Raw genomic sequence first — 15,821 nt, forward strand, 5'->3', positions numbered from 1 at the left:
AGATATAAATGGGCTGACTGTTCCCAAAAGCAAAGTCAGAATTCTGGGTTCTATATAATATCTCTTATGTCGATGGCATCTGTGCACGTCTTTAATATCAGCCCTTGGGCCAGCTGGCCTCAAAACAAATACATTATCATTTTCTTCTATTTAAAATATGAAATGTCATTTCCAGTATTATTTCACCTTCCATCTCTAAGTAATAACAACATGGCTAATCTTTGGGGGCTGGGGGGGCAGTGAAGACTCACTGAAGAGATACACGAGGAGCTGTTAGAATGGATGGTTGCTCGACAGTGAACCTGCAACAGCTGGAGCCAAAACAGAAGCCCTGACATGAGAACTGCCCTTTGCATGAAGCTTCTGGCCCAAGGCTGGCCCAGAGTCACTGTCACCAGGGGGCTGGAAGGCTCATTCTTCCTAAGGATACACTGGCCAGAATAGGCCACAGTGACTGTCAGAAGTTCAGGTTACAGCAAACTGCCAGTCGTTTCCACAATACAGCCAGAGCCCTCTTGCCCAGTCGTTGCTGAGGTCAGCTTTAAGCAACTCAGAGAAAGCTCAAATCAGCCAGGCAGGCATTTTAACCACAGCTAAATAAGCTGTCTAGCTGCACCAAACTTGATGCCACACCCAAGTTCTCCGTGTGTCCCTTTCTCCTGCCCTAAAAAGCTCTAACTGGCCAACCTTTGGGATTATCACAGGTTGAGAGGGATGGGTGAGGGGAGGGAGGGTGGGAGAGAGAAAATGTGTGTGTACATGCATGCACACTGTTACTCTTTACCTTAAATATATACAAATATACAAATATTAATTAAAAGCACCTATTATAATTTTATCAAAATTACCTGCATTCAGTTTGGGGTTGGAGAGTTTTAGTTCCCTCTCTGTCTCATGGGGCAGAGTTAGATTTGCTGTCTGGAGTAGAAAAGGCTGCAGTGAACTGAGGGGTACTATAATTCTGTAGGCTAGGCTCAAAAGGGGTTACTCAGCTGCCTTCCAGATCCTGAAACCCAGTGCCCTCCTTTTGCCAGTCAGCTCTCACCCTCACCATGGCTAATCCTTCCAAAAGAAGCTTCAGGAAGGAGAGGAGAAACAGCATCACAGACTTCAGTCAGCTCATGTCAGGAAGGCAGAACATAGCATGAAGGGGGAGTTGGCTTCGCTCGATGGATCCAATCTGCCCTGGGGTCTGTGTTGACATTACATGGGAGCTGGAGGAAGGCAAGGGACACAGCAGCGAAGAAGCTTAATGTTTGAACTAGAATCAAGTAACTTGAAGTTGGGACCCCAAGAAATAATGTCGGCAAGAGTTCCTGCCCACCCAGGCAGTGAGAGGTGGGAGTCTGAAAGGGGCTGCGGGGCTTCTGGAAAAGCCTGAGCTAAAGGTGGGAAGGATGGGCAGCTGGCATGCCTAGGTAGTACTAGCTAGTGAAACGTGACCCGTTCCCCACAAAACAGCCTCTGCTTATATTTCATCGCCTCTACCCTGTCAATAATTGCTCAACTGCTTGCAAAGGACAGAAGAACGAAGTATTTCAGGATCTCTAAAGCTTTGCACTGAGACACACACCCTATGTCCATGGAAACTCCTTCTAAATTCCACGGGAAAAGAGAACATTTCTGGAGGGAACTGGTATCTTTCCGTTTATGCTGATAGAGAAACACCAACAGCTGGCCTGAACTTATTAACAAGTGAGGTGTGATGGCTCATGCCTACAGGCCCAGCACTTGGCAGGCAGAGGCAGGGTCTGAGGACAGCTTGGGCTCTGGCGAGACTCTCTCAGACATCCAAAAAGAAACAACGCAATAGCGCATCTATTTGGAGTTGGCAGTAGACCCCATAATTAATCCCAGAGGCTGTGCTTCCCTGTCAATGCTTCTACAGGTTATTTCCAACTAAATTAGATGAGGTATCTGGACCACCTCAAACTGGTTCCTCCAGGTACCTTTCTCAAGGGACCCACGGAGAGAAAAACCAGCTATAGGCAGAAGACCCGCCTACACAGGTGTGATTCGCTTCCTGAGCTCGCCCACTTCCTGCTTAGACATTTCCTTCTCCTGACCAATACACCTTTTGAAACGAGCAGTACGTTCTCGAAGACGGACCCAGGCTGGGAAACTGGTATGTTATGAGACCGTGACATTTTTAACACAGTGACACAAAATTAGAACTTCTAATGAAGCAAAGCATCAAGGGTCCCTGTGTTGCCTGACTCAGCAAAGGAATCCGAACCCTTATGAGCCAGACGCAAGCTCTAAAAAAAAAAATGTTATCTGAGAGAGAAAAGTTCATGTTTCCTAACAACATCACCCTGAAAATTATGGCAGCTTTCACAAGGAAATAGAAGAAAATTTAAACTTCCACACATTATTCAAACTGAAATGAGGTTACTGAGTTTCTACACTTTAAGCATTCCTTGCGTATTTCATAATTGTCAACATTTTATCTTTTCTTAGATATGCGATTGTGTGCTAAGTTGAATAAAGCAGATACAGGAAGCTGTGAGAGAAATGCAGCTACTGTGATTCTTCTGTGCTAATCAGCATAAAATGTAATCTAACAGTAAGGTAAAATCTGTCCTTACCTGGTATAAAAAGCTTTAGTTATTTAGTTACCAGCAATGAGTGATAGCACAAAAACAGAGAAGAAGGTCTCTTCAAATGTTTATTTTTGTCAGAAGAGCTGACAATTTTCTGTTGAGAGTTTTGGTCTACTGTTATAACAAGCATTTCTCCTTTGAAAATCCCACTCAAAACATCTCATTCTTTGAGGTAAAGAACTTAAAAAAATGATTTTTAAAGAAACAATTATTAAAATTCCTTTTGCATGATAAATAGAAATAATCTTGTTTTTTATTTTACCCTGGTGAACATATATGTATTTTATACAACAAAGTATCTCTTCTCTTATTGGCAAGCCGCAGGTGAGAATTACCCACGCTCACGCACACTCATCATAGGTCACAGTGTAGCCATGCCGTGCTCATACAGACGGTAAAAGGAACAATTATCAATACTCTTCTGGCAAAACAACCCAGGTTTTGGAATGGCAAAAGCAAAAGAAGTTTAGGCATCAAAGCAGCTCCGGGAGGCATCAGTCTGAGTCTTCATCATCGAGGTAGTCCTCAGCATTGCTTAACGTTCGAGCCCCATCTAAGGAGAAGACAGGAAGGAAGCAAACAGAGATTACAAACTACTGAGACTTTTCCTCACCTTGGTACTTCTGGCAGTTGAAACATGAATTTCCCAGACCCAGAGATTATACTCTCCCTGTGACCCTTCCCATCACTGCTTTCCAACCTGGAAAGCTTCGCTGTGAGGTGCTGTCTAGTCATTTGACACCAGGCACATGCACCATGGCCAACGTGGAATCCCAGCAACCACTCCACATGTCAGTCAGTGTGCAGGGCAGGAGACAGAAAGGTGAGTAATGAGGGAACACAGACGCTTCTATTTTGTTTCAGAAAAAAAGTAAGTTTAAGGAGAAGCAAGAGACTGAAATAAATATTTTAAAAAATCAATGAAAATTCTGGACCCCATTAAAAACAATCTTGCACAGAGGTCAAAAGGAAGACAGCTAATCTAACTGCTGCCTCTTCAGCTGTCTTCCTCAAAATCTTACAGTAACAGATCTTCTAGGAGGGAAAATGCAACTCAAAAGCAAACACTGTTAGAGTTTAATTGATGCAGGGTAGCATGGTCACCCAAATCGGGGTCTCTCACTAGCACAGCCCAGACTACACTGGAAGTATGACATACTCTGTCTGGGAGCATACCAGAAGATGGATCTAGAACCCTAGCCAGCTAGAAAGCAAAGATCCTATTGAAGATAACTGGCTGGTCAGGACTAAGCACAAGAGACAGAGAATGAGAAAGAAGCTTCAGCACCAAAGAAACCTTACACTTCAGGGGAGTCTCTCAGAAGGCACTAGTCTAGCAACAGGAAGTCAGTGGCAAAGAAAGGAAGTTAGGCCACAGCCTTCCTTCCTGACCCAACTGGACAGCAAGGACTGGGAGGTCAACCTCAAGCAAAAGCCACCCACACAGTAATAAACATGGTTTCTACTTTGTCTCACACAGCTGCTAATACAGCTTCTCCCAAGTCTGTAGCCGGACAGCACCGGCTAAGCTGACAAACACTTTGTCATTCCCTCCAGAACCCACATCAATAATGAATGTGTTTAGAGAAACACCAGTTCTTCCAGTGAGTGTTATCCATGGTGAGAACACCAAGCTCCAGGCTGGCTTACACCGTGTGTGACCTGAAGCGGAAGACAATGCAAAGGGGCAGCAGCAGGCTCAGGGGCAGGCTCAGGGGCAGGCTCAGGGGCAGGCTCAGGGGCAGCCTGATGATGGGACCTGGCAATCAAGTAGGATAATGTGGGAGGTTCTCTTACATCCCAAAGACAAGGCTAAGACAGGGACTAAACTCTGGGCTTGACACAGGCCAGGGAGCACAGACAAATGGATGGGAGAAAGGCATGGTGATGGAGAGAAAGAAAGGTGAGGTGAATGAGACAGAGAATGTAAGGCCCGCCCTGACAGGACACATATAGAGAGGGCAATAAACAGCCAGTCTCTGAGTACGTACACATGACTTGTGATTTAAACCCTGTGGTGTCTGAATGAGAATCCCACCGACAGACAGACAGACAGACACAGACACAGACACACACACACACACACACACACACACACACACACACACACACACACACACCTAATGTAACTGTGTGCTTGGAAGAGGTGTGTTGCTGGCTATGGGCATTGAGGCTGCAAAAGCCTATGCTAGGCTGGGTCTATGTCTGTATCTGTGTCTGTCTGTCTATCTGTCAGTCTTTCTCTCTCTGTTTGCTGCCTACAGAACGGGACATCTCTAGCACCATGCTTTCCTGCCTGTGGCTATGTCCCTGCCAACATGATCATGACGATTGTGGACCCCTCTGAAACTGTGAGCAAGCCCCCAATTAAATGCTTTCTTTTATAACAGTCGCCTTGGTCCTGGTGTCTCAGGACACAGAATAACTAAGACAACCCCTTTCTTTTGAAACAACCACCATGTATAACCTTCACTTCATTCTTTCATGTGTATTTTCCCACAGCTATATTTTAATCTTGAAGAATATACACCTCATCTCTAAATTTTAAGAACTATCCGCAATTTGTGCATAGACTCCACAGTCTTTGGCAAACCCCAGAAAAACTTCAATTACGGTTTACTGCTAGACTCATTAGATCGAAACATAAGGCAATCGTGGAGAGGTGAGCATCAACTTTAGTTACATCGACCTTCAGCTGCTCACAGAAGCCATGTGTGATGCTGGAAAGCACACCCATTATTAGCAAGGAACAAAGGGAATCACAACATGAAAGACCCTATCTGACTTCACATTTGTTTGCTTGATACTATTATTCTGCTTTAGACCTGATGATGATCAATGGTATATTTGAAATTGTGAATCACTTATCATGCGGGGGGAGGGGGGACTCAACCTTTGCCATAAAACCCTGCAAAGTCTTGGACATAAGCACGAGGAGAGTGACTTAAGACAGTACCTGTTGCCTGCTTCTTCTTCAGGAGCGATGCACAGGCAGCGTTGGTGGCCATGTCCAAGGCTAGCTTCTTCTCATTGTTTCTCAAGTCTGTCCTCGCGCCTTCCCAACACAAGAAACAGAAGCCATGTGTGTCTCTGCAGACTAGCACCCGGCAGCCAATCCTCTCTCATGAGCTAATCACTTTGGCAAGGCTACCAGAAAACAATTCTGGCCCAGAATGAATGTGGCTGGCACGTTTCCCCAGAGAGCCTGCTGCTCCAGTAAACCTACTCTTCCCTTCCAGGATCCAAGGGATTGCACATGGTGAACCCATTACCTGAGTAAATGCTAAGATGACGCCACAGCCATAACCCCATGCACTACGTGGCTTTCAGCATGAGGCTTTGGGGCTTCACCCCAACACACCCTTTGTCTCTCCCTCAGCTCAGGAGGACTGTTATGAAAGACCATTGGGTTGACCGCCAGAGGATGAATTTTTTACATCTTCTGGTGCCCTCATATGCAAATCAGCATACGGCAAAACAATAAACTCACAGGCAATGGTTCCCCAAACCACTGGCCCTCTACATCTCTTCCATTCATGTTTCCCTTGTCTTTGTGCTAAAAATCACATCAGAACCCATGGAGACCTTTGCATTGTTGAAGAAGAAAAAAAACTACAGAAGTGTATTCCACAATGCTGTGGACTGAGATCTTCCTTCAAGCCTGTGAAGAGGTTTAATCAGAGTTCACTGGAAGTGGTACCGAGGGCTCCTGTCAAACTGTCAGTCAGGAAGCATGGACCCTGCATCACAACGTGTCCACAATCCACACGGTACCATGGGTGCCTGCAACCACTTTGATAACAAAACATCAAGTGTGGCTCAGCAGCACACAGCTTGTGGCTGCCACATCACCCACAAGGCCTTCAGCATGTCCTTCAGAAAAGACAACAGCCCTCATAGTAAGTAAGCTTTTAGACCCGGGGTTGACAGCATCACCGCACTTAAACCAAAAGCAGCCCTGCTCATAAATTCCACAACACTGCCCCAAACGTTCCAAAAGATAGAATCTGTAACTGTGGCTTGAAGAAAGGTTTCTCAGAATTGCCCTCCGGGCCAAGCATCTGAGTGACATACCTGGCCAGCCCTCTGTAAGAGTGGTTAATATTTATGGCACAAGCAGAAAAGTGGATGGACAGTCCCTTAGTTAGCTGTTTGCTGTGAATCTGTAAGCAAGAGATGAGCTTCAGCACTGGCTCAGTCAGGCATCAGCAGCTACGGTTTTTCTCCTTGTCCATTAAGACTCCTAAGCAAGCAGGAGTCTCACCAACTTCACAGCAACCTTCTCAGGACATGGTGCCCTGAAGCCCTATATGCACAGGAAGTTCTTTTTAAAAGCAACACATTTGTGTGGATTTTTCAAAGTTTGTCGGGATCTTGACTCAGAGTAAACAAGTACCATAAATGTGCCTCCAAGTATTTCTTCTCAATTGAAATAATGTTGTGCAGTTTTAGTGGAAGGAGACAGTATTCCTACTATCTCAACTGGCCTGCTTCATTAGGAGCTGGTTTTCTAGCCAAGCGAAGAGCAGGAAAATTCAGTAAAAACTTTACCTTTTGCTAGTAGCAACTGGACAATGTCTGCATAACCCTTCCAGGCAGCTGCGTGCAGAGCCGTGTCTCCCAGCTTGTTCTATGGTGAAAGAAAGGGAAAAATGGTGTTATTAAAAATACAAAATGAGCTGGGTGGAGGCAGTAATATAAGTTTAATCCACATAAATCTAAATTAGGAGAAAAGCTACAGAACCACATGGAATTCCAAGTGAAAAGGGAACTCAGGCAATGGGAGGGGCTACTCTAGGAGAGATGGAGGAGCAAGCTGATGTGGTGAGACAGGCTGTGGCACGGCCTCCTGCAGAGGGAGACTCCAGCAACTTCAGTCAGGGAGACTTCAGTCAGGAACGGAAGACTAGAATGGGCAAGAATGAGGCATGGAGGGAAAACAGGAGTGGCCAAGAGGATTCATACCTCATTAGAACCCTAGGACCAGCTACTGGCATTTGCCCCATTAAACAAGAGTAGAATTATCCTGCTGGAAAATCTCCAGAGTCCCAAGCTCAGGTGCAGTGATGCACAAGCCAGAGTCCCCAAGCTCAGGTGCAGTGGTGCACAAGCCAGAGAGTCCCCAAGCTCAGGTGCAGTGGTGCACAAGCGATGAAAGAGCCAACAGTAAGGGCCTCCCCTCAGCACATCAGCCCAGCTCCTACCCAGCGAGGACAGAAAGGGTGGTGCTCTCGGCAGGACGGTGCACATCACCTCTGAAGCACCCCCCATTAGGGGACTGGGGTGGCATTTATGCATACACAACAGTACAGGAGGTGCTTCACCCTGTCACCCTGTGGAGAAGTCTATCAAGGAGCACCCCACTCTCCCACCAAGTTCACACAGCCCCCAGTCACACAAACAAATGAATGAGCCAAGATACTGAGTATTTGAAAACAGCTTAAGTGTTTGAGAAGAGGCCAACTTAAACAAAATAAAAAGTTCCTAGGGAAGAAAAGCACAGTAAATAGCAGAGAGCGTTTTTAAAAGCAATAATTAACATATTAGCCATATCATGGGTATTACATAAACAAGAAAAGGATGCTATTAAAAGAGCTTGTATCAGTAAAATTCTCAGACGACCCCTAAAATACCTGTTCCGCTTTACCCTCAAACAGATCCCATATACAACCCTCATCCTCAAGTATGGGTGAAACCAAGAATATGAGGGCCATCACTCCTCTTGGCTGGGGCATGGAGATACACATCTTTAATCTTAGCACTCGGGAGACAAGAGCTATGTGGGCCTCTGTGAGTTCAAGTCTAGCGTGGTCTACACAGCAAGTTTAAGGCCAACCTGAGGTACAGAGTAAGACCTTGAATTTAAAAATAAAAAGCCCATCACTTTGCAGACAACCATTATTGGGTCCACCAACGGGAGAGTATATTGGGTAGGCCACATCTAATCAGGCAGGCTTTTAAAATGAAGGTTGAACAGCGGAGCCCAAAGCAGCACCTACTAGCCATGAGGACAATAGCAAACAGCCATTTTGTGAGCTACTGATAGAAAGGAGAAACCTCTAAAAGCTCAGGGCATCAGTACTACAGGGGAAAAAGCTCAAATCTCAGCAACTGTAGTGGGCTTTGAAGGGGATTGCAAGCTTCCCAAGAACCCAGTTCCCACTAAATCTGGGTTTTACAGTGTGAGATCTTGAGTTGGGAATCTTGTGATATTATGCATAGAATTGCAACCCACCCCAATACACACTGATAAACCAGGGATGATTTGCTATGGAGCAATAGAAAATGAATATAGAACTCTGGAGAATTTTAAAAACTATCAAAAATAAAAGTAGGGCTGAAGAGGTGGCCCAGTGGTTATTCATGTGTTGCTCTTCTAGGGGACTAAGGTTCAATTCCCAGCAACCACATGGAGGCTCCTAACTGTCTGCAACTCCAGTCCCTGGGGGAATCTGATGCCCTCTTCTGGTCTCCATTCGTACTGCATGCATGTGGTGTACAAACATGCAGGCAAAACACCCATACACGTGAAAATAATAATTAAAAAACACTTTTAGGAGGAATAATTTTTTAAAAAGATAAAAATGATGAAATCTCTAATAAAAAAAACTCTGATGTTCAATCTGTAGAATCAAAAGAGCAAAGAAAATGGTTAGAAACAGTAAAAGAAGATAATTTCTCAGGCTAAAAGACTTCATTGTGGTTACTAGTGAAAGATAGCACTAAGGCCCTTCCCTGTGAATGTTTAGAACACCAAAGACAAAGACTCTTAGTAGGAAAGAGACTGGAAAGTGCCAGGGCTAGAAGTGGGGCTTTGTCTCCGAAGGCCCATGCTTGGGGAATGTGGAAGAGGTAGGAACCTTTAGCAGAAGGGTCTGGTTGGATTTTAAGTGTCCCCAGAGGCCCCTGGCATGCCGCTATCCAGAGGGAGTTGGTGTCTTTTGGGAAGACAGAGGCATGGGAAGGAACCCTTCATGCCCTGAGGTGTATGCTCAAAGGGGATGATGAGACTGCTTACTGGAGATAGATACAGTAAGCTGAGCAGCAGCACCATGTGCCCGCTCACCTTGGACCCAGCCCAAGAGCAGTGAGGCTATTGATCATGGAAGAGCACCTCCCAAACTGGGACTGAAGTATAGCTTTTCGCTTTGTGAGCTGATTATCTCTACCATGTGTACTTGAACAGCATGTGTGAGGACTTGGCTTCAAACCCAAGTACCACAGCAAGGAAACACAGTAACAACAACAAAACTCCATATGCTTGTAGCATCTGAATTAAAATATTGTATATGCGCACAAGCTGTAGTGTGTGAACAAGAAAGGTGGGTATGATAAATGTGGTCCCCACAGTAAGCGGCCTTACCTGCTGGTTCAGTTCCACATTCGGCTGAGTAAACAGAACCTCCACTATGTCTGCAATTCAAACAGGAAATGGTGTTTCTTAAGGCAGAAACAGTGAACTTTGTAAAAGCAGATATCATAATAGCAAAAGAGAACGTTCTAGGAGAATGTTCCAGAAAATTCTTACAAGTTCTCAAATTTATCTTCAGTAAAAAACCTAAAAGGTAGATTACAAAAGAAAGATTTCAGATCCAAAGATTTATCTCAGTTGGTGGAAAAGAGTGGACGGTGGGATTTGGGCTAGAAAAAAATTACTTGGAAAAATCCAACCTGTTATTACTGGCTGCAACAGGACTGCAGGCTTAAGTCAGTGTGGTACTTCAAATTTTGCATCAAACTTAAAACGTGGGTCCAAAAGCATAGCGAGGGAAAGGCTACAGTGCCCACTCTGCCTTCCCTCTGTGGCAGGTGGGCAGGGTTTGCCGTCCTGTCACTGGTGAGCTCTGGTACCTCCTGAAGGCGGAGAGAGAAAGGGAAGTTCCCAGCCTTTCAGGAGTCTGCGCAGTGGGGCTCGCCAGCCACACCCCACCACCGAGGTCTGCAATTTCGAGGAACAGAGCCTTTGCTGCACTGCTTTTATCATGAAAGGTGGCTTCCTTGGGTAAAGGAGATTCTGAACAGCACAGAATCATAAACCAGAACGATTCGGTACCTTTGTGGCCACCGTGGCAGGCCCAGTACAGGGCTGTGCTTCCAGCCTTGTCCAGGCCGTTCACGCCCACTCGGTTGTCCAAGCACTCCCTCAGCCAGCTCAAGTTGCCTGAAAGAATTTTACACATAAAAAACACACGAGGAAAAGGCTTTTTCCTTGTTCTGCTTTTAAATCAGTTTCCTCCTTTGTAAGCTCCCATTTGTGATGGGTTAATCAGCAAATCTTAAAACAAGACCTGCCCACTAATACCTCAGGACGGTGTATTTGCACCCCGGGGTCATTGAGAAGCAGCAGTAACATCTATTTTTAATAGGAGTTGCCAAAGGTAGGTTTAAAGGTATTTCTGCTTTGGAGGAAGAGAAAAAGATGTATTGGCGCTAATCCTGAAAGGCGGGGTGTAACACAAAACCTAACCGCAAACAGAAACTCTCCCCACTCATATTTGAAGACATTTTCAGGTCGTGGAAATAAGAGACACATTACCTTATACTAACTAAGCTGCTCAGAGCTAGTGCTCTATGCTAAGGGACACCCACTTAAAACTTCAGGCTAATATCCTAAGAGCTCCTTTACAAAGAAGTGTTTTATATGTCATTGTCTAAGCCCTTCCTTTCCCCTTGCACATCAAGTCATGGAACAGAAAGACACAGCCTTGCTGAGGCTGCACCAGCACTTCCCACTATTCAAAGGAGGGTTTCCTACTAGAATCACCGAGGGTACTTGGGGTTCAGAGAAATTTTATGTAGTGGGGCTCGCCTTGGGCACTGCAGGATGTTTAGCAACAGCTTGGTCTCTACCGGAAGAACACCAGTACCATCCCTCCACTTGAGACAGTCAAAATGTGCCACGCAGTGCCACGTGCTCCAGGCTTGTGGGAAGTAAGTGTCACCACAGGAAGAAAGTCAAGACAACTCCCATCCTCGTTTGGTCAGAGCTTCCCCGACATCAACACTCTCCTAAGTGCTATGTCCCAGGACACCACTACCCTTCGCCTTCTAGGGTGAGGGAAGTCAGCACAGAGATTGCTTCTAGAAAAGGCAGGGACTTAGGTGGGAAGGCATGTTAAGAGAACACTCTCAGATCACAAAAATGCCCGAGATCTTAATCTGGATGTTGGAGCGCTGGCTATCTATGTACTTGTCAAAACTTATCACACCATATAATTAAAACCCACACCTTTTGCTATAATTCTGACCTGTCAGGCAAGATGTGCCAAGTGACATGACTTTAATGGGGACAATCAATTTCTTTGATTGTATTTGAGGCCTGATAAACAGGAGGAAGTGCATGCATGGGAATTCATACTGTAAACCTTGCCAGCCCCAGTGACTGGGGATGTCACAGGCCACAGGGGGTAACCTACAGCTGTTGTTTTGTTTAAACGGTCATGTCCAACTGCCTTCTAAATATATATGTTTATCCTCATAGATTAGTGTTGCTCTGAGCCTTAGTCAGAGAAGCTTCTTTTTGGCAATGGGCAACAGTTAATGCAGAGACTCAACCAGTCACGGTGTGGAGGGAAAGTGAGTGTTGAGGGCTCAGCACTAAGCAGACCGTCCATAGCTCCCCTCTCCAGTCCTGACTCAGCAAACGGTGCAGAATAATGAGACAGAATGTTAAGAGCCAGAGAACAAATAAGAGTGCTACAAAACCCTGTCTTCTGAGCACGATGTGGCTGCTGCTCCTCTGGACCCAAGGCAGCTCTAGTTCTATGCACACGATCAAACCTGTCAGAACTCCTACTGAGTGGGAGGGGTCGTGCGTACCGCTCCTGGCTGAGGAGCTATTTGAAGCTGACAGCTGATGAAGAAAGCAGTCATTTCTCTTGGGGATGTGACCCAAGGTGGCCCATGCCCCAGTGGATGGTCCCACAGCTATGTATACAAGGACACTAACTGGATTCAGGGGTTGCTTTTTTTAAAAAGAGAACATGCAGTTGGGAGAGGGGCATGTGATAGGGAAGTGAGAGTTGGAACTGGGGGGAGTGATCAAAATACTTGTTTACATGTATGAGACTTTCAAAGAATAAGAAAATTTTTTTAGAAAGCCTGTGAGTTTTAATATATCAAACCCTCTATCAAAAAAGCAAAAGAGAATCAGACCTACCTCTTTTTGCAGCCTCATGCAATGGATTGTCAATGGATTCTGCCTGCTCAGCCACTAGATTGAAAAGAAAGATACAAGACCACCATTGGGCTTGCTCAGTGATTCACCGGAGTTGGTTATGCCCAAGGGCACCAGCTTTGTGGCCAGGGCCTCATATACAACAGCTTAATTACTTACATAATGTGGATTAAAGATAACAGAAAATAACTTAATTGTACTTTCTTTAAGAGAGGCTGGGTTCTGCTTAAGTGAAACCAAGCCAAGCAGTAAAGCAGCAACACAGCAATTAACTGCAAGCATAAACAGCATATTCTGGGAAACACCTGATTCCTTCTGTTGGGGCAAGACGCAGGGGCCGAGAGCATTGGCACTGACTATATTCAAAGGGACAGCTGCTGTCTACCTGCTTTCAGAAGGCTCCACTGTGGCCTTGGAATGAGTAAGGGAGCCCAGAGGAAGCCTGCTGCTCGAGGCCCACGCCTGCTGACCTAAGAGGGCTTGGATAGGAATTCTTTACAATGATTTTCTACCTCAGTATGCAGCGCCAAGGCTGGAAATGTAGCACAGTGGAAAGGTATGTTCGGATTTCAGAGGAAGAGAACCACACGAAGCCAAGAGTGCAGGGCTCCTGAGCTAGGACCTGGCCATGGCCTTTATGTCTCCAAAGGACAGTCTCTGACATTTCCCAAGTCATTTGTCAGTCTAAGGAGTTACAGACCATTGAAGCCTTATAAAGGTTCTTATAGTGATCTAAACTCTGTACTCCCACTAGTAAAGATGGGGAATTGAATCCCACAGGCATCACTCTGATTTGGGGGTGTCTTTAGCACTGTACCCTGTTACTAACTGGAAGAAAAGACTAACATCTCGAACTCTTGTTTACCAACCTTGTGCCATCTTTTAACCAGAAATAATAACTTTACAAAGGGGCCGCATCTTAATAAGGACAAAGTGCTGTGATAAGCACTTGGTGAGTGTGACAGGCCACAGATGTGTCTACAAAGGGGGACTCCTTCAGCACAAACTGGAAGAACTAGAGTCTAAGAACACTGCAAAGAAAGTATTAGTAAAAGAAGTGAGTCCACAGTGTTTCTCTGGAAAGTATGGCTTTTTCACGTTGCCATGAACGGTCGTAAGCACTGAGTCAGGCCTGAGCACAGCCGGTGTGCATGGCCGTCTTATGAACAGGAACATCACAGTGCAGCTAGCTGGACACTTACCATAGTTGCTTGGGATCAGTCCTGTTCTGCCTTTGCATGTTCCTTTCCACCAGCTGGTGTCGCTCTGCCAAGAGAACGAGGGGGTCAGCATGTGGCTGTGTCTGAAGCTAGTTGAGTCCACAAGTGCTTCTCCTCATTGGTCAGCATCCTCAAGCCCCTGCCATCTGCATCCATTCCCCTTACCATGAACGTAAGTACTAAGTATGCCCCATCCACACAGATACACATCACAGAGCTCCAGTGAGGCAAACCCAGCATGTGAGAGAAAGGGAATATGTTAGTGTACATTACAGCTATAGAATTTCATGTCCAGATTTTTATATCTCTTCTCTGATATACTCATGTTTTGTCACATTTTCTAAAGATTTTTCTTGTCTTATCTTCACTTTTGGATAACTTTTTGTTATAGAAAAGTTCACGCCGATACAGAAGCAGAAAGAACAAAGTGACAACCAATACTACCCACCATTCATCTGCCTTTCCTTCTGGGTTACTGGGGTTAGTGTTAGGTGCTATAATCTTTACTCTGAAAAAGCAGAATATGCATCTGAAAGATAAATCATTTCTCAGTCAACTGTGACTTCATTATCACAGTATTAAATGTTTCCCAATAATTCCTTAACATCATCAAATATTCAAGTTGAAACTCAGAATTCCTTATGGCCCACGTTTAGGATTTCTACTAAGGACCATATACATATAGTACAACTAATTCCCTCTTACCCTGCATTTAATACAGGTTCCACCTCCATTCTTTTCTTTGTTGGCTTTATTGTTATTTATTTTTTAGCTCTTGGTGTGTGCGTCTGTGTGTGCATGTGTGTGTGCAGAAACTGAAACAGTCTGGATTTTGCCTGCCACATACCTGTGCTATCATTAAACACACCCCCTTGCTCCGTACATTGCCCAGGAGTTGTTTTAAGTTCTAAAAGCAAAGGCAGACCCAGCCTCACTTTGGAGGGAAGGCTACCGCATGAGCCTTCACAAGGAAACACAAGGCACGGCTGCCTCTGCACAATAATCACAGGGGATGCAAGATGGGGACATTCCCCGTTAAATAAATGCATGTCCCTTTAAAGAGGAAGTTCCCCTTCCCAATTCTCAAGTCATTCAAGGTAAAGTTCAAGAAGAAAGGACGGAGGAAGTACTGATTCCTTCCTTTACCCACTGTCAGAATAAACACCCTAACTTCGTAGTGGTCCCTCGCAGTATCTGTTTGAAGGTAGCATTAGGAAACCATAAATTTAAAACAGAGTTTTAATCATTGAGAGCTGCTGCCCTTAATTGATGTTCAAATTGCCCCATCTCTGGGCAGTGCATATTGGCTTCCTCATCACGCCAGCATGGTGGCCCTTGCAGTCTTTTGAAACTGCCTTCTATTACAGTCACAAGATGTTCAGTTCATTTAATGTCCTATGGCTGGTAGCAGTAATTTCTCAAAAAGGCCTTTTTCCTTTCAGTGAAAATAATATATTATTACTGGGTTGTCCTTTTTCTAAGGCCCCCTTCAAAGATAAAATGTGATGCTTTTCTAATTCAAATAAAGGACTCCTTTGTTTCTACTTCATTTCACTGACTGACATCTGCACACCCTTCTCCGTCTATGCTGAGAGCCCACAGTGAACATCAGAGACCCAGAGACTCAGCTATCCTCAAATGCTAGACTCACAGTAGCCTGGGAGCAGATGTCTGTCAAGATGGGTACTCTATCTACCCACCCATCCATCCTTCCATCCATCCATCCAACCATCCATCCATCTATCCATCTATCCATCTATCCATCCATCCATCCTTCTTTCCTTCTATCCATCCATCCACCCACCTACCTATCTACAGGTC

General features: G+C 45.1%; 1 protein-coding gene across 2 annotated transcripts in view; it reads right to left on the reverse strand.

Annotated features, from left to right (window-relative positions):
• Nucleotides 1–2,650: 2,650 nt before the first annotated feature.
• Nucleotides 2,651–15,821, reverse strand: part of Ostf1 (osteoclast stimulating factor 1) — a 47,191-nt gene continuing 34,020 nt past the window's right edge. The window contains exons 4-10 of one of the 2 annotated variants that reach the window (NM_148892.4): nt 13,983–14,046; nt 12,763–12,816; nt 10,657–10,764; nt 9,967–10,016; nt 7,155–7,233; nt 5,560–5,658; nt 2,651–3,156 (exon numbers count right to left, since the gene is read on the reverse strand). In NM_148892.4, coding sequence (NP_683690.2) covers nt 3,098–3,156; nt 5,560–5,658; nt 7,155–7,233; nt 9,967–10,016; nt 10,657–10,764; nt 12,763–12,816; nt 13,983–14,046 — 513 coding nt within the window. In that variant the 3' untranslated portion in view covers nt 2,651–3,097. The other variant, XM_063282375.1, reaches the window with a different exon arrangement.

The sequence above is a fragment of the Rattus norvegicus genome, chromosome 1 (genome assembly GCF_036323735.1).
Source record: "Rattus norvegicus strain BN/NHsdMcwi chromosome 1, GRCr8, whole genome shotgun sequence".
NCBI classification, from domain to species: Eukaryota; Metazoa; Chordata; class Mammalia; order Rodentia; family Muridae; genus Rattus; species Rattus norvegicus.